Source organism: Schistocerca cancellata, chromosome 12, assembly GCF_023864275.1.
Source record: "Schistocerca cancellata isolate TAMUIC-IGC-003103 chromosome 12, iqSchCanc2.1, whole genome shotgun sequence".
NCBI lineage: Eukaryota > Metazoa > Arthropoda > Insecta > Orthoptera > Acrididae > Schistocerca > Schistocerca cancellata.
In genome coordinates, this window is record NC_064637.1 from 72,424,187 (window position 1) to 72,444,062 (window position 19,876).

Sequence of the window (19,876 nt, forward strand, 5' to 3'; positions counted from 1 at the left end):
GATATTGGTTAGGCATTCGCCTTCATGAACGATAATTCGCGCTCCCATCGTGCACGTCTTGTGAATGACTTCCTTCAGGATAACGACCTTTTCCGAAATTGGTAAACGGTCCACTTTAACACGGGTAATGTATCACGAAACAACTACATCTACATCTACATCTACATTTATACTCCGCAAGCCACCCAACGGTGTGTGGCGGAGGGCACTTTACGTGCCACTGTCTTTACCTCCCTTTCCTGTTCCAGTCGCGTATGGTTCGCGGGAAGAACGACTGTCTGAAAGCCTCTGTGCGCGCTCTAATCTCTCTAATTTTACATTCGTGATCTCCTCGGGAGGTATAAGTAGGGGGAAGCAATATATTCGATACCTCATCCAGAAACGCACCCTCTCGAAACCTGGCGAGCAAGCTACACCGCGAAGCAGAGCGCCTCTCTTGCAGAGTCCGCCACTTGAGTTTGTTAAACATCTGCGTAACGCTATCACGGTTACCAAATAACCCTGTGACGAAACGCGCCGCTCTTCTTTGAATCTTCTCTATCTCCTCCGTCAACCCGATCTGGTACGGATCCCACACTGATGAGCAATACTCAAGTATAGGTCGAACGAGTGTTTTGTAAGCCACCTCCTTTGTTGATGGACTACATTTTCTAAGGACTCTCCCAATGAATCTCAACCTGGTACCCGCCTTACCAACAATTAATTTTATATGATCATTCCACTTCAAATCGTTCCGCACGCATACTCCCAGATATTTTACAGAAGTAACTGCTACCAGTGTTTGTTCCGCTATCATATAATCATACAATAAAGGATCCTTCTTTCTATGTATTCGCAATACATTACATTTGTCTATGTTAAGGGTCAGTTGCCACTCCCTGCACCAAGTGCCTATCCGCTGCAGATCTTCCTGCATTTCGCTACAATTTTCTAATGCTGCAACTTCCCTGTATACTACAGCATCATCCGCGAAAAGCCGCATGGAACTTCCGACACTATCTACTAGGTCATTTATATATATTGTGAAAAGCAATGGTCCCATAACACTCCCCTGTGGCACACCAGAGGTTACTTTAACGTCTGTAGACGTCTCTCCGTTGATAACAACATGCTGCGTTCTGTTTGCTAAAAACTCTTCAATCCAGCCACACAGCTGGTCTGATATTCCGTAGGCTCTTACTTTGTTTATCAGGCGACAGTGCGGAACTGTATCGAACGCCTTCCGGAAGTCAAGAAAAATAGCATCTACCTGGGAGCCTGTATCTAATATTTTCTGGGTCTCATGAACAAATAAAGCGAGTTGGGTCTCACACGATCGCTGTTTCCGGAATCCATGTTGATTCCTACATAGTAGATTCTGAGTTTCCAAAAACGACATGATATTCGAGCAAAAAACATGTTCTAAAATTCTACAACAGATCGACGTCAGAGATATAGGTCTATAGTTTTGCGCATCTGCTCGACGACCCTTCTTGAAGACTGGGACTACCTGTGCTCTTTTCCAATCATTTGGAACCTTCCGTTCCTCTAGAGACTTGCGGTACACGGCTGTTAGAAGGGGGGCAAGTTCTTTCGCGTACTCTGTGTAGAATCGAATTGGTATCCCGTCAGGTCCAGTGGACTTTCCTCTGTTGAGTGATTCCAGTTGCTTTTCTATTCCTTGGACATTTATTTCGATGTCAGCCATTTTTTCGTTTGTGCGAGGATTTAGAGAAGGAACTGCAGTGCGGTCTTCCTCTGTGAAACAGCTTTGGAAAAAGGTGTTTAGTATTTCAGCTTTACGCTTGTCATCCTCTGTTTCAATGCCCAGACTCAAAGTTGAAATATTAAAAGTTTTGGCTGGTTTCGTTGTCTAGGGGCTGGGATACGTAGTTGCCACATTACAGGCCGAATACTGCTGAGTCTACAGTATACAATATGAATATACACATGAATCGAATGGTCGAAGGTTCCTATCCTCCTTACGCTAACTTTGACATCGTTTAGCTTCTGTTTGTCTGAGAGGTTTTGGCTGCGTTTAAACTTGCAGTGACGGAATGTTACGTGGTATCACGTACTTGTAGGTTTGTGACTATTACAGCGCCAGGGACCGATGACCGTAGCAGTCTGGTCCCTTTAATCCCCCAAACCAACCAACTATCACGGCGCCATCTATTACAAAGCGAAAAATGTGGTCCAACTAAAACATTCATATTTCTTTACGTAATACACTAATATGTAATAAAAAATGTGGGTTCCTATTTAAAAGAGCGCATTTGATATCCGTTTGACCTATGGCAGCGCCATCTAGCGGGCCAACCATAGCGCCATCTGGTTTCCCTCTTCAAGGTAGACGAGTTTCGTTCTTTCTAGTTTTTTCAGTTGATGCTTATTTCGTGAAATATTTGGCCCGGTCACTATCAATGGACCACCCTGTATATCTGTTTGATATATCATGTGGCCCCTTTCCCTTTGAAAAATACGAGTTATATTCATGATAATGGCTTCCAAAATGGCCGCCATATTAGTACCATATTATCCCAGGTTTCCTGCCCTCTACAAACTCATACCACGTCAATTTAAATTTATGTTTAGCCCCCTGTTTTTGTTTCAGAAGTGTCGTTGCCCCATCTAATTGTCACCAGTTTCTTCTTCAGTCACGTCAGCAAGATGTTTCTCCCACTCTTAGAGGACCTCAACATGCACTTTTCACCCAACCACTCTTTCTTCTGCATTTAACAGTAGAACTCCTTTTGCCCTCTCAATGTTGCTGACTTTTCTAACTTTCTGACAGTTATTTTGAATTTTCTGTGTACTGATACTATCATTATAATGGTGTTTTTCTTCTTGCTCCCTTCATTTTTTTCCTTGAAATTTTAGTTTCCTTTGCGTTTCCCATTAATTTCATTCTCAAGTGACTTGCACGATTGTGTCCCTTTCTTTTCCTGGACGTTTATACGATTTTCTTATTTGGTGGATCAATTAAATCGGTGAGTTGGGAAAGAGGTCATGTTCATTTTTTTTCACATTATGTTTACATGAGATACCTGATCTTTATATCTGTACACATCGTTTGGTATAACAACGAGTCGTGTTCCATTAACAGAAATGCTCGTTAGATGGACACTAAGTCAGAGAAGGGGCCATGTTCGGAGTTGACACCAAGTGTGAAACTTAGATACGTTCGTCGTCTCAGATGCAGAACTTAAAGCGTCATAAATTTGAAAACGGAAGATATTCTGGACTTCAACATCTGGTGGCCTAACCACAGTGCGCTCTTACGGTAACTACACAAAAATGAAGTTCCAGATTTATACATACAGTCGCGATTCTCCTGGAATTACTGAAGCAGGCCATTCATTGATGGACTCATTGCTTTCCAGTTGCCACGGCTCAGAGGATAATGTAAAGAACATCTACCGGATAAACAAGCATGTAGCGCACCTGTTCCAATACAAAAAGAAGACACTAAGCGATGTAAAGAAAATTCATACCTCACGAGCAGAAACCGTTTTATAACAGTATCTGCCAGTGACTACCAAAGGACGGACAAGATAGGAATAGTTCACGCGTGTTCACCATTCTCTGCTTTACTATATTTTCGTTGCGGTTGTATTTTGCATATTTTGGGTACATTACGAATAAATCTCTACGCTCACACCAGACTCTTATAGCTATTTGCATAACAGAATTCTTACGTTGCAAACAGAACGCTAGTTGCCTCATGAATATTCAAACTGGATTACTGCTAAAGTGTGTTGTGTTGGTGTATTTAGTTTCACCCTGGGGCCAACTGCCACATAGTCAAAAAATGGTTCAAATGGCTCTGAGCACTATGGGACTTAACTTCTAAGGTCATGAGTCCCCTAGAACTTAGAACTAATTAAATCTAACTAACCTAAGGACATGACACACATCCATGCCCGAGGCAGGATTCGAACCTGCGACCGTAGCGGTCACGCGGTTCCAGACTGTAGCGCCTAGAACCGCTCGGCTAAACCGGCCGGCGCCACATAGTCACTCCACAACACCATGATTAAGACAATTGTACAGTAAAACAGTTTTTTGTGTCTCTTGAAAAATTCACTTCCTAAGACATGACTGCTTTTCTTCTTCCGCGATTTCGGTTTTTAGACCTCTCTTTCCCTTCTCAACTAAATTACCTACTGTGGTATTCACTACATAGTATTTACAGCCTCTAAGAACTTCAAACGAACATCATCATTCCTCACTTTTTTGTACGTTGATTCTCCCTGACGGCTGTCTTAAACTTTAGCCTAGTTTTCATCATTACTAAATTGTGAGAAGAGACTGAACCTGCTCCTGTGAGCGTCTTACAGTCAGATATCTGATTTTGGGATATCTGTCTCACCTTGATGTATTGCCGTTGGTATCGAAAAGTTTCCTCGATCTCATCAAGGACCTCAGACTCAAGTTTTGTTCTAAATATTAACGGACAACTTGTATATAATGTGAAATGCGGGATAATTTTGCAGGTCACATTCGTGAATACTATTTTCTGTATTTAAAGTTTTGCTCACTGATTTGTGAACAGAATTTAAAATGCATCCTTTTTGATGTTTTAGCAAACTTTTGATGAACAGTTGGCTACCTACTCGGAAGAGCACACGCGTCATTTCCTTGACGTCTGCATAAAAGAAATGAAGAAAGACGCCGCAGATCAAGGTTTACCCTTCGACAGTGAGTGTTCCTGCTCGTAACAATGTTTGGAATGATTTCATGATGACTTCACCTGCCATTGTCTTTATTTTATGTACGATTGTACAATGAAATTGTACATTTTACGATTGTACATTTTCAAGTTTTTTATGGATGATTTTCAGCAGTAAATTATGCCATGTAGCCATTAAAATTGCTATACCAAGAAGAAACGCAGATGATAAACGGGTATTCATTGGACAAATATATTGTACTAGAACTGACATGTGATTACATTTTCACGCAATTTGGGTGCATAGATCCTGAGAAAGCAGTACCCAGGACAACCACCTCTGGCCGTAATAACGGCGTTGATACGCCTGGGCATTGAGTCAAACAGAGCTTGGATGGGAGGTACAGGTACAGCTGCCCATGCAGCTTCAACACGAGTAGTGGCGTATTGTGACGAGCCAGTTGCTCGGCAACCATTGACCGGGCGTTTGTGTATGAGAAATCGGTTGGAAAGTTTCCTCATTTCAGCACGTTGCAGTTGTCGCCACCGGCGCCAACCTTGTGTGAATGCTCTGAAAAGCTAATCACTTGCACATCACAGCATCCTCTTCCTGTCGATTAAATTTCGCGTCTGTAGCACGTCATCTTGGTGGTGTAGCAATTTTAATGACCAGTAGTGAATTTAGGGAGTGAATGTATAAATATCGTTCTCAGTCGAGCAATCATTCTGGACGGAAAATGTGACATGTTCAGTAAATTGTTTCTTCTTCGACATGAGACTGCCCTTGAGTACTTCACTTTTCCGATTTTTTTGGGAAAAGACACCAGTAAGGAAACTGAACGATGATTATTTGATCCTGATATTGATATTTCTGTTTTTTTTCTGGAGACATGACAAGTGGCTCACGACACTGCAGTAAGAGTGCCGGATTTTCTGTGCAGTTGGGCAGGTGATCGCCACGGGGACGGACCTGCTGCTCCCGTCGCTGACGGTGACCACCACCGCTCTGGCAGAAGCCGTGCGCTGCCTGGTGCTTCACCCAGAGGTGCAGACCAAGGTGCATCTCGAGATTGACAGCGTGGTGGGCAGAGGGAGGCTTCCCACGCTGGATGACCGCCCAAAGTGAGTACCCGGCAGCAATCGAGATTGGTGAGTACTCCACACAATGGGCGAGGAAAGCTATACATGAAAATCACTTGACTAGAAGGAAGTACAGGATGATAGGGAACGTGTTAAGACATTATGGAGTAGCTTTCATAGTGCTAGAGAGCTGTAGAGCACAGAAAACGCAGGAGAATACAGAGATTGGAACATATACACGGTGTTCAAATGGCTGTAAGCACTATGGGACTTAATGTCTGAGGTCATCATTTCCCTAGACTTGTTGTTGTTGTGGTCTTCAGTCCTGAGGCTGGTTTGATGCAGCTCTCCATGCTACTCTATCCTGTGCAAGCTTCTTCATCTCCCACTACTTACTGCAACCTACATCCCTCTCAATCTGCTTAGTGTATTCATCTCTTGACCTCCCTCTACGATTTTTACCCTCCACGCTGCCCTCCAATGCTAAATTTGTGATCCCTTGATGCCTCAGAACGTGTCCTACCAACCGATCCCTTCCTCTGGTCAAGTTGTGCCACAAACTCCTCTTCTCCCCAATTCTATTCAATACCTCCTCATTAGTTATGTGATCTACCCATCTAATCTTCAGCATTCTTCTGTAGCACCACATTTCGAAAGCTTCTATTCTCTTCTTGTCCAAACTATTTATTGTCCACGTTTCACTTCCCTACATGGCTCACTCCATACAAATGCTTTCAGAAACGACTTCCTGACACTCAAATCTATACTCCATGTTAACAAATTTCGCTTCTTCAGAAACGCTTTCCTTGCCATTACCAGTCTACATTCTATATCTTCTCTACTTCGACCATCATCAGTTATTTTGCTCCCCAAATAGCAAAACTCCTTTACTACTTTAAGTGTCTCGTTTCCTAATCTAATTCCCTCAGCATCACCCGACTTAATTCGACTACATTCCATTATCCTAGTTTTGCTTTTGTTGATGTTCATCTTATATCCTCCTTTCAAGACACTGTCCATTCCGTTCAACTGCTCTTCCAAGTCTTTTGCTGTCTCTGACAGAATTACAATGTCATCGGCGAAGCTCAAAGTTTTTATTTCTTCTCCATGGATTTTAATACCTACTCCGAATTTGTATTTTGTTTCCTTTACTGCCTGCTCAATATACATGTTGTGACTTGGCAAGACAGCCAAGCCACTATGATTGGTAGCCGAATAGCACGCGTTTAAGCTCACGCAGGCTGGCGTGAGGTCTGGAACAGGACAGTGTAATTAATATAGCCAATAAGGTACGTTGCTGCTGGAATACTTAACTTTAATTCATAATTGATGAACATCGGTCTGACGGTACATGCATCACAAGATAAATAGCAAATGATAATGGCGCCTTGCTAGGTCGTAGAAATTGATGTAGCTGAAGGCTATGCTAACTATCGTCTCGGCAAATGAGAGCGTAATTTGTCAGTGAACCATCTCTAGCAAAGTCGGCTGTACAACTGGGGCGAGTGCTAGGAAGTCTCTCTAGACCTGCCGTGTGGCGGCGCTCGGTCTGCAATCACTGACAGTGGCGACACGCGGGTCCGACGTATACTAGCGGACCGCGGCCGATTTAAAGGCTACCACCTAGCAAGTATGGTGTCTGGCGGTGACACCACAATACAGATTGAATAACATCGGGGAGAGGCTACAACCCTGTCTCACTCTCTTCCCAACCACTGCTTCCCTTTCATGTCCCTCGACTCTTATAACTGCCATCTGGTTTCTGTACAAATTGTAAATAGCCTTTCGCTCCCTGTATTTTACCCCTACCACCTTCAGAATTTGAAAGAGAGTATTCCAGTCAACACTGTCAAAAGCTTTCTCTAAGTCTACAAATGCTAGAAACGTAGGTTTGCCTTTCCATAATCTTTCTTCTAAGAAAAGTCGTAAGGTCAGTATTGCCTCATGTGTTCCAATATTTCTACGGAATCCAAACTGATCTTCCTCGACGTCGGCTTCTACCAGTTTTTCCATTCGTCTGTAAAGAATTCGTGTTAGTATTTAGCAGCTGTGACTTATTAAACTGATAGTTCGGTAATTTTCACATCTGTCAACACCTTCTTTCTTTGGGATTGGAATTATTATATTCTTCTTGAAGTCTGAGGGTATTTCGCCTGTCTCATACATCTTGCTCACCAGATGGTAGAGTTTTGTCAGGACTTAGAACTACGTAAACCTAACTAACCTAATGACATCACACACATCCATGCCCAAGGCAGGATTCGAAACTGCGACCGCAGCAGCAGCGCCGTTCCAGATATACAGGGTGTCCCATTTATCTTGACCACCCTAAATAACTGTTTGTCCAGATGCGAATTACAGAATGTTTCAAGCAAATGTTCTTTAGCTGTCAGGGGGACATCAATCAGCATGATTGCCTTCGTTGTAGCTTTGTTTTTTTACAAAGATATGAACAGCGGTATGATTTTTTTTTAAATGGCATCCTGTATGTTTTTATTCGGTAATTCATTTCCTCTCCTAATGACCTGTTCAGAAATGTATCACTGTGTACCATCCACTGAAACACAACGTTATTAATTACATTACACAACACTGACGTTGACGCTCGCGGCGCTTAGTGCAGGTACTCTGGGCAATGGAGCAGATCCACGTGCTGACGTTGACAGAGGAAGAACGTAAACATAAGTAGGATGCACACCCGTCATTCCGTCAACTATCGTCAGTTGAAGAGCTGTGTAAGTAGAATGTACACCAACTCATCTATGTGGAATGTAAACTAGCAGAACAGTAATTGCAATACTTCTGGTAAACCTTCCGGGATGTAAGGTCGTGGTCCATGAAACTCTTCAGCTCCTAACGTTTCGTCCAGAGCTGCGCTGGACATCTTCAGAGATATGTCATCCGGTCGTGGAAGCCTTCATACTATAATTGCAATACTGTTTTCTTATATACAGGTATATTTAGTACAGTAGCTCAGTCCTTTTAAATACTGCTGTTTTGAGTAGGCATACAGTAAAGGCTGTCCTTCCTACAAACTGCGTCCACATAATGTTTCTTTTATTGTTGAAGATAGGCGAAATGCTACGCAGGCAGCGGAACTGTATAAAGAGCGATATCCTGACAAAAACCCACCTTCCCGACGGATGTTTTCTCGTCTTAGTGCGACACTTCAGGAAACGGGAACTTTCAACCCACGACAACGCAGCCGTCGTAGCACTCTTACAGACGAAGCAGCCGAAGTTACTGTTCTCGCCTCCGTTGCTATGAATCCACATGTGAGCACAAGGCAGCTTGAACGCGAGACTGGAATTCCTAAAACCAGTGTGCATCGTATTCTTACACGTCACCGGTTCCATCCTTACCATGTACACCTACGTCAAGAATTGCATGGGAATGATTTCCAGAATCGTGTACAGCTCTGTCAGTGGGCACAGCAGCAAAACCTCGCCAACCCGAACTTCTTCTCCAATGTTTTGTTTACCGATGAATGTTCCTTCTCAAACAAAGGACAGGTAAATACAAGGAACATGCATTATTGGTAAAGCGACAACACACGATGGCTTAGACAGATGGAACATCAGCGTCAATGGAGAGTTAACATCCGCTGTGGGATGCTTGGTACTGCAATTATGGGCCCTGATTTCATCAATGGTAGTCTCAACGACACAGCGTATGCCAACTTCCTCGGACGAATTCTTCCTAAGAACTAAAATACTTATGTGGTATCAACACGATGGATGTCCAATACATAATGAGTTGCGTGCACGTCGTGTTCTGAACCGAAGGTATCCTGCCAGATGGATTGGTCGTGGAGGAACAGTTACTTGGCCTGCTAGGTCTCCTGATTTAAATCCTCTGGACGTTTTCCTTTGGGGATGCATTAAAGACGTTGTCTATTCGATATTCCAGCAACTCCAGAGAACATACAGGAACGTATCGTGCTTGCTTGTAATTCTCTTCATCAGGCAACACTGAAAGCAGTATATAATTCCTTCATTCAACGAGTAGACACCGGTCCAGGGTCAACACCTTGAATGTTCTACTCCTGGGCAATAGTACAGGAGAGTCAAAGTCAATTTTGTATTATGCTTTTACTTGGTTTTCATTTGCTTTCTGACAACTGCAGCAAGTGGACGAGTTGTGATCCCGGGCTCAAAGTTAATGTTGTGTTATGTAATTAATAACGTTGTGTTTCAGTGAATGGTGCACTGTGATACGTTTTTGAATAGGTTTTTAGGAGAGGAAATGAATTACCAAATAAAAAAATACAGAGTGGCATTTAGATAAGTCATACCACTGTTCACATCTTTGTAAAAAACAAAGCTACAACGAAGGCAGTCACGCTGATTGATGTCCCCCTGACGGCTAAAGAACATTTGCTTGAAACATTCTGTAATTCGTATCTGGACAAACAGTTATTTAGGGTGGTCAAGATAAATGGGACACCCTGTATATAATAGTTCAATAAATAATTGAGGACGTTGGGTGTAGATGCTGCTCTGAGCTGACGAGGTCGGTACAGGAGAGAGAGAGGTTCGTGTTGGGCAACCTCAGACCACTCAGATGATTGCTGACAAAAAAAATCAAGATAGGTTGACAATTATTAAATTACATGAAGAAAACCGTAAATCAGTTTCAAACTATGGCGTGAACACAACTTATTCAACACGCAAACGTCATTACAGATATTAGGACTTAGTAATATATCCGCCGTCCGCGGATAGGAAAATCTCAGAGTGTGAGTTATGGCGGTTTTATTTAAACTAAAGTCTTTCTTCAAAATTTACAAACAATATTCGTGAGGTAGGACTGATCCTCCAGGCCTACCAATCATTAACTGTCTGTAGTAACCATACAACTTCACCAAACCAAGCCCCGGGCGTCTCGTGAAGAGCGGCGCGGAGTGCACGTTGCCGTCACCTGAGTCAGGGGACGAGTAGAGGCCCTGCGAGGATGGCTCCGGTACGCTGGCGGCGGTTGACGATGACGCGGCGGCTACGATGGCACCAGTGGGCTCGCTCGGCGGGAACTGCCTCTCCAGGCTCCTGTGCCAGCCTAAATATTGCTCGGCGCACGGATATGGCTGGCTCTATTTGCAGTCACGAGTCGAGCGGAAGGAAAGAGGTCCGCGGCTGTAGCGACCTCTTGCGGCGCCGTGGACGCCTCCTGGTGGTCTCTGTGTTTCCGGGACGACCGGCCAGGCTGACCCCTACTCGGCCCGGGGCCCGCTGTACCGGTGTGTTTCGCGGGAAGCGAGAGTTGCAGGCGCTTAGTATTTAGGTTATAACATGTTCGATATGCCTGCCATCATTGGCGATAATGTAGCGCAGACAAATAGCTAAATTCTGCATGACCCGCTGAAGTGTCGGAACATCGATGCTGTCGATTACCTCCAGAATGGCTGTTTTGAGCTGTTTGTCTTTAATATACCCCCACAAAGAGGAGCCGCATGTGTTCAGATCCGGAGAATATGACGGCCAATCGAGGTCCATAATACTGTCCTCTAGATACCCCATGGCCAGAATGCGGTCCCGAAAGTGCCCCTCCAGGACGTCAAACAATCTCCTGCTTCCATGGGGTTGAGTTCTGTCTTGCATGAACCGCATCTTATCGAAATCATGGTCACTTTGGATAATGTGGATTAAACTATCTTACAAAACCTTCATGTACCATTTAGTAGACACCGTGCCATCAACGAATATCGCACCGATTGTTCCGTGATTGGACATTGCACACCGTGAAGCCACCTGCTGAGGGTGAAGAGAGTTCTCAATCGCGAAATATGGATTCTCAGTCCCTCACATGCGCCAATTTTGCTTACTGGGGAACCCATCCAAATGAAAGCGGCTTCGTCGCTAAACCAAACCATACTAATTTCCATCGTGCCGCGCAGCCAACTGGCCAGTTTGAACGACCTACTGCAAACCGTTGAGAAGTAATGACTTAAATAACTTAAAAGTAACTTATGCTAAGGACAACACACGCACCCATTCCCGAGGGACGACACGAACCTCCGACAGGGGAAGCCGCGCGAACCGTGACAAGGCGCCTGAGACCGCGTGGCTACGCAGCGCGGGCACATGTGTAGATATGTATCGTAGAAACATGAAAAACAATCATCTTCACAGAATCAAGCACACCATAAAAATTCTGCATTTTTACATTTGCCACAGAACCATTACAATACAGGGTGTTACAAAAAGGTACGGCCAAACTTTCAGGAAACATTCCTCACACCCAAAGAAAGAAAATATGTTATGTGGACATGTGTCCGGAAACGCTTACTTTCCTGTTAGAGCTCATTTTATTACTTCTCTTCAAATCACATTAATCATGGAATGGAAACGCACAGCAACAGAACGTACCAGCGTGACGTCAAACACTTTGTTACAGGAAATGTTCAAAATGTCCTCCGTTAGCGAGGATACATGCACCCACCCTCCGTCGCATGGAATCCCTGATGAGCTGATGCAGCCCTGGAGAATGGCGTATTGTATCACAGCCGTCCACAATACGAGCACGAAGAGTCTCTACATTTGGTACCGGGGTTGCGTAGACAAGAGTTTTCAAATGCCCCTATAAATGAAAGTCAAGAGGGTTGAGGTCAGGAGAGCGTGGAGGCCATGGAATTGGCCCGCCCCTACCAATCCATCCGTCACCGAATCTGTTATTGAGAAGCGTACGAACACTTCGACTGAAATGTGCAGGAGCTCCATCGTGCATGAACCACATGTTGTGTCGTACTTGTAAAGGCACATGTTCTAGCAGCACAAGTAGAGTATCCCGTATGAAATCATGGCGGTGAATCGAGGAAGTACAGTACATACTGACGAAACTAAAATGAGCTGTAACATGGAAATTAAGCGTTTCCGGACATATGTCCACGTAACATCTTTTCTTTATTTGTGTGTGAGGAATGTTTCCTGAAAGTTTGGCCGCACCTTTTTGTAACACCCTATATGAACCTAACAGAACTGATTTGGAGCCAAGTTGAGAGATTTGGCCCGAGAAATAACAAGACCGTTAAGCTGCGAGACGTACCGGAACTAAAGCACGCAGCTTTTTCACACGTCACTGCCGAACGCTGGCGGGATGTAGAACAGCTCGTCATAAAAGAAGAGGAGAAAATGCGGAGCCTGGTGGGCTTCGTGGATTCTGTTGTCGATCGACTCGTTATCAACGCAGCAGATGGCAGTTCCTGTACTGAAATGCATTTCTCGGATTCGCATAAGGAAAGAGCTAAGAAATTGCCAGACGACTGACTGTAATTAATACCTTCAGTGGCTTCAGTGAAACCCCTGCAATATGCTTTTGCATCACACATAGCTCACTCAGAAAAATTACCGTGTATTTAAGTTAGGAATTTTCATCACTCTTGTTTGTTATTAGAATACTATGTCAGATGAGAAGCGCGCGCTAGTGCTGGAGCTTTGCCGAATATTATTTCATTCTCTTTAGAAATGAAATGAATTTCGAAGCTATACTGTTTCTTTGCTCGTCTGTTTTTAAGTCTGAACTGCAACTGCTCACATCATAGCAGGTTAGCTGGACCGCTTGCTGGCCAGTGCTGTCCAAGTTACGAGGGTGATTCAAATGAAAACCCTAAATATTTTTTTAAATATTAATTATTGTGCAGATATGGTACAAAGCTGTATCGCTTTTCAACATACTCTCCACCACGCTCAATGCAACTCCTCCAGCGCTTACATAGTGCACAAAATCCTTTAGAAAAAAATTCTTTTGGTAGGCCACACAACCACCCATGCACCGCGTGACGTACCTCTTCATCAGAATGGAACTTCTTTCCTCCCACTGCGTCTCTAAGTAGTCCAAACATATGTAAATCACTTGAGGCAAGGTGTGGTGAGTATGGTCGATGAGGAAGGCACTCAAAATGCAGGTCTGTGATTGTTGCAACTGTTGTACAGGTAATGTGGGACCTTGCATTGTCATGTTGCAAAAGGACACCTGCTGACAGCAATTCACGTCGCTTCGATTTGATTGCAGGCTGCAGATGATTTTTTGGGGGATCTGTGTATGATGCACTAGTGACAGTGGTCCCTCTAGGCATGTAATGCTCCAAAATGACGCCTTTTTCGTCCCAAAAGAGAGTCAGCATAACCTTCCCTTCTGATAGTTCTATTCGAAACTCCTTTGGTTTTGGTGATGAGGAATGGACCCATTCCTTGCCCGCTCTCTTCGTTTCCGGTTGGTGGAAGTGAAACCAGGTTTAGTCCCCAGTAACGATTCTTGCAAGGAAGCCATCACCTTCTCATTCAAAGCACTGAAGAAGTTCTTCACAAGCATCAACACATCGTTCTCTCATTTCAGGAGTCAGCTGCCGCGGCACCCATCTTCCAGACACTTTGTAAAACCGGAGCACATCATGCACAATGTGGTGTGCTGACCCGTGACTAATCTGTAAACGTGCTGCAATGTCATTCAGTGTCGCTCGCCGGTTTTCCTTCACTATGGCTTCAACTGCTGCAATGTTCTGTGGAGTAACAACTGACCTGGATGAGGAGCACCTTCCACTGAAGTCACACAATTTGCAAACTTCCTACTCCATTCGTAGACTTGCTGCTGTGACAATCATGCATTACCGTACTGAAACGTCATTCGTCGATGAATTTCAATAGGTTTCACACCTTCACTACGCAAAAACCAAGAAACAGAACGCTGTTCTTCCTTGGCGTAAGTCGCAAGTGGGACGGCCATCTTTATACTGATACTGCGACGGTATGTGAGCATCTGCACTACGCTGCCACCTACAGGCCATTCTGCATGCTGTTTTTAGCACCCTTACCCACTTACAGGATAACGGCGAGAAATTTCGATTTGTTATTACAAAATTTAAGGTTTGCATTTGACTCACCCTCGTAAATTCGCCCGTAAAACTGTTATCCCGCATTATCGCTCAGTCTATGTGCGTGTAACACTGCACCAAACGTATCCTTACGATTGTACTTGACTGTACTGGTCACAGCTTGGCTTCCGCTCCACGTGAAACGAAATCCAATGAGATTCAAGCAAACGCGGAAGAATACATGGCGTAAAGTTTACATCAGGTTTATTCTTATGTATAGACTATAGTGGTTGGAGGTGCGGCCGCCGCCGCGGCGTGTTTACGGCCGTAGCGGCAGAGTGGGCCATGCGGCGCGTACTGTGCGTGCCCCGAAGAGTTGGTTGGTTGGTTGGTTTGGGGAAGGAGACCAGACAGCGTGGTCATCGGTCTCATCGGATTAGGGAAGGATGGGGAAGGAAGTCGGCCGTGCCCTTTCAGAGGAACCGTCCCGGCATTTGCCTGGAGTAATTTAGGGAAATCACGGAAAACCTAAATCAGGATGGCCGGACGCGGGATTGAACCGTCGTCCTCCCGAATGCGAGTCCAGTGTCTAACCACTGCGCCACCCCTCCGAAGAGTCCCTCACGGCGTACGTTCTCGGCTGTCCATCGTACGTGCCGAGAGCTCTACAGCCTGACAGCGACGGACGACGGGATGTGTGTAAGGCCGGTATTACCATGGAGGTAAAAATAAGAGGAGTTGTTATGACGTCACAAACTTGAAACCGAGCCAACTGAAGGTCCGCCATGTTAGCTACCCCAAAACATTCGCTTCTGGCCGTTTGATTACGTATAGTCGTGAAGTGTTTTGATAAAAAAAATGCCGGCTTGCGTCGCTTACGGCTGTACTAATCATTCTGATTGTAGTCAAAAGTGTAAAAAAACACATTTCATTCGTAATTGGACTTATTTAAGCGCTATTTTCTTATATATACTTCAAATTCTGATGCACTGTAAAGTTTTACTGTATGGTTTTATTTCTGTGATTTGACTTTAGATTTCCTATCAATCATCTCGAAGAGCTTTCTGGGTGAACGCCTGTTACCGTGACTGAATTATAAGTAATTAAAGCTTTACATATTTGTTAAAGCAAAGTTCCCTATCTAAGTCCAGGCTATTTAGATTATTACATTAATCACTGTGCTGTCGTGTTACCCTGTAAATTGCTGTTATCTGTCACACTGAATGTCAGTTGGTAGGTACAATTTAAAAACAAAGCAGATGTGTAAACTACAATGGACCTGACAAGCTTAAATTCAGTTCTTTTCCTTCGTAATTTCACGAATCTTTCACTTTGTTGACATGACATCTGGCTTGTTTATATCATCCCTGCATATATCTACGGGACACCAAAGGAAATAAGGCAAGTTTCTTGCATACTTGAACATTTAAAATTTGCATTTGACTTGAAAAAGCAACGAATACAAATAGGTGCCTCTAAACTATCAATCACTGCTTTTGGATTTCTGGCTTTATCAACTATCGACACAAACACAATGAAAGTGAATAGAAATGGATTGCGAAAGCACGCTTTTCATAGCACATACTTCTCTTCCAGGTTATTCGACGTGTATAAACAAAAAGAAATTAAAGTACTGAGGCCTAATCGCCATATTTTCATCTCGTATTACTGTATCGAGTACTCATGTTTCTCGAAATTCAACCACTGAAGGAACTGAAAGAAGGGATGACAAATCTTATGAAATTACTTCATTAAGAAAGCATTCTTAAAGGTACAACAATGAAAATTTGTATTTGACTTCTCGCTTAGAAATAAAAAATACGCGTTTCAGTGTTTCTGGAAATTCAACCACTGAAGGACGAGAAAGAGAGGCTGAAGAATTTTATGAAATTACTTCCTTATGAAAGCACTTTCAAAGCTAAACCTATGAAAATTTATATTTGGCTTCTCTGTTAGAAATAAAAAATAGTATTTCACTGTTTCTGGAAACTCGACAACTAATGAAATGAAATACAGGACGACAACATTTAAGAAAATATTTCGTTGTCTTCTATGTTAGAAATAAAAAAAATCGTGTTTCACTGTTCTTGGAAACTCGACAACTGAGGGGATGAAATAGAGGACGATACTTTTTACGAGAATATTTCGTTATATTAAAAAAACTGTAAAGCTTAATCTATATAAATTGGTATTGCACTTCTCGGTTAGATATTAATAAATATGAGTTACGAGATGAAAGTTTCAATGGAAATATCACCACAAGAAAGCAAAGGGCATGATTAACAAAAACCTTGGACTTCAACCACCAGAACCACTTTTTAGCCAAAAGTACATTCGGAAAAGACCATGCTCCTCTTGCCTTAATTATTGTGAAAATTTTGGAAGGTGTTGCAATTTGTGAACAAAATAAAAAGTCGATTAAAGAAAAAAAATCTGTGCAAACCATACAGAACATGCAAACGAAGCAGCAGCCGTTATGCTCGTATTTATGAATATGTGACTGTCGAACCTAAAATATTCATATTCGAGAACAAAACTTTCGTCCTTAACACATTTTTGCAGAAGAAAACAATTAGAAAATGGCCACGATAAGAGCTACATCACACTAACAACAATTCTAACCACAATTAAGAAATTGTACGGGATGTGACAGTCCTAAATTTTAAAAATTTCATGTGGCTTTTGTTCTAGTTCCATAGAACCAAGCTGAGGAGTATATCTCCATGAGCATGGAACGAGTCAGTCATCAAATTTACATCTGAAAAGTTAATAATAGATATAAAATGTACACGAATCCTATGCAGGTGGCAAGCTGCTGAGTAAATATTAGCGTAGTTTACAGTCTACACTATAACACAGAATAAGAGGGAATGAGTCATGAGGAAATTCTTCAGTTTCGACTTGAAAGTGTGAGGATTACTTCTGAGATGTTTTAATTCTTGTGGCAGCTTACTGAAAATGGGTGGAGCAAAATACTGTATTCCTTTCTGCACAAGAGTCAGGAAGGTGTGATCCAAGTGCACGCCAGGTTTCGGCCTACTATTAACTGACTGAAAGCTGCTGGTTCTTGGCAGTGAGCTCACATTGTTAACAACACACGGTATTAAAGCAAATGTATATTGAGAAGACTGTGTTAGAATTCCCAGACTCCTTAACAAAGGTCGACAAGAGGTTCGTCAACTTAAGCCACACGTAGGTCAAACTGCCCATTCCTAAGCCAAAAATACCATTTGTGAATATGAAGATTTACCTCACAGTATAACCTACATCTGCACTGATACTCCGCAAGCCAGCGTACGGCGCATGGCGGAGGGTGTCCTGCACCACTAGTGGTCGTTTCCTTTCCTGTTCACTCGCAGATAGAGCGAGGGAAAACGACTATCTACACTCATGCTCATAAATTAAGCATAATTGCAGGACGTGGTGCCACAAAACGTGGCACTACACAAAACTGGCGCTAATAGCATAGGCACATAGGGAACACACACGACACAGATCTGTAAGTCCACAGTATTGGTGATAAGTTGAGAAAACCGTCCTGAAACACATGCGCTACAAAACGGCGCTGTTTCCTAAGCATGTACCCCGACATCAATATGGGATATGATCACCATGCATTCGTACACAGGCTGCACAATAGGTTGGCATGCTCTGGATCTGGTGGTCGAGCAGCTGCTGGGGTATAGCCTCCCATTCTTGCACCAGTGCCCGTCGGAGCTCCTGAAGTGTCGTAGGGGTTTGAAGACGTGCAGTGATACGTCGACCGAGAGCATCCCAGACGTGCTCGAAGGGGTTTAGGTCTGCAGAACAGGCAGGCCACTCCATTCGCCTGATATATTCTGTTTCAAGGTACTCCTCCAGAGATGGCAGCTCAATGGAGCCGTGCGTTATCATCCATCGGGAGGAAGGTGAGACCCACTGCACCCCTGAAAAGGCAAAATGACGTCCCGATACACCTGACCTGTTACAGTTCCTCTGTCAAAGACATGCAGTGCACCAATCATAATCCCACCCAACACCATCAAACCACGACCTCCATACAGGTCCCTTTCAAGGACATTAAGGGGTTGGTATCTGGTTCCTGATTCACGCCCGATGAAAACCCAGCGAGAATCACTGTTCAGACTATACCAGGACTCGTCCGTGAATATAATCTGGTACCACTGTTCCAATGACCATGTACTGGGCTGTCCTGTGACCAGGGGTCAGTGGAATGGACCTTGCAGGTCTCTGGGCGAATAAACCATGTCTGTTCAGTCGTTTGTAGACTGTGTGTCTGGAGACAATTGTTCCAGTGGCTGCGGTAAGGTCCCGAGCAAGGCAACCTACAGTACTCCGTGGCTGTCTGAGGGCACTGATGGTGAGATATCGGTCTTCTTGCGGTGTTGTACACTGTGGACGTCCCGTACTGTAGCGCCTGAACACGCTTCCTGTCTGCTGGAATCGTTGCCATAATCTTGAGATCACGCTTTGTGGCACACGGAGGGCCCGTGCTGTGACCTGCTATGTTTGACCAGCCTCCAGTCGCCTTAGTATTCTACCCCTCATAACGTCATCGATATGTGTTCTTTGAGCCACTTTCAACACACAGTCACCATTAGCACGTCTGAAAACGTCAGCACACTTACTCGCTGCACCGTACTCTGTCATGCGCCAACACACCTCTGCGTATGTGGACTGCTGCCAGCGCCACCGTGCGACGACCGCAGGTCAAATGCACCGCATGGTCATACCCAGAGGTGATTTAAACCCGCAAACCACCCACCAGAGCGTTGTTTGATCATGTATCAGCATTATCCTTAATTTATGAGCATGAGTGTATATGCCTCCGCACAAGCCCTAATTTCTCGACTCTTATAACTTTGTGGTCCTGACACGCAACGTATGTTGGCGGCAGTGGAATCGTTCGGCAGTCAGCTTCAAACGCTGGTTCTCTAAATTTTCTTAATGGTGTCGCCTCCCCTTCAGGGATTTCCTAAGCATCCCCGTTTAACACTTACGTGTTGTTCGAACCTACCGGTAACAAATGTAGCAGTCCCCCTCTGAATTGCTTTGATGTCTTCAATCCGACCTAGTAATTAACGCAAACCACTCGAACAGTACTCAACAATGGTTCGCAGTATTGTCCTACATGCCGTCTGCTTTGCAGATGAACCACACTTTCCTAGAATTCTCCCAACAAACTGAAGTCGACCATTGGCCTTCTCCACCACAATTCTCGCATGCTCGTTACCTTTCATCCGCTTTGCAACGTTACGCCTAGATATTTAAACGACTTGACTGTGTCAAGCAGGACATTAGTAACACTGTAACCAGACATTACTGCATGTCATAAGCAA

At 43.9% G+C, this 19,876-nt stretch overlaps 1 protein-coding gene across 1 annotated transcript in view; it reads left to right on the forward strand.

Annotated features, from left to right (window-relative positions):
* The window catches only part of LOC126109465 (probable cytochrome P450 304a1), a 96,982-nt gene that overhangs the window by 37,141 nt on the left and 39,965 nt on the right, over nt 1-19,876 (forward strand). Inside the window, exons 5-6 of the mRNA XM_049914493.1 lie at nt 4,566-4,680; nt 5,593-5,773. Of these exons, the coding sequence (XP_049770450.1) occupies nt 4,566-4,680; nt 5,593-5,773 (296 nt within the window). The remainder of the gene's footprint in view (nt 1-4,565; nt 4,681-5,592; nt 5,774-19,876) is intronic.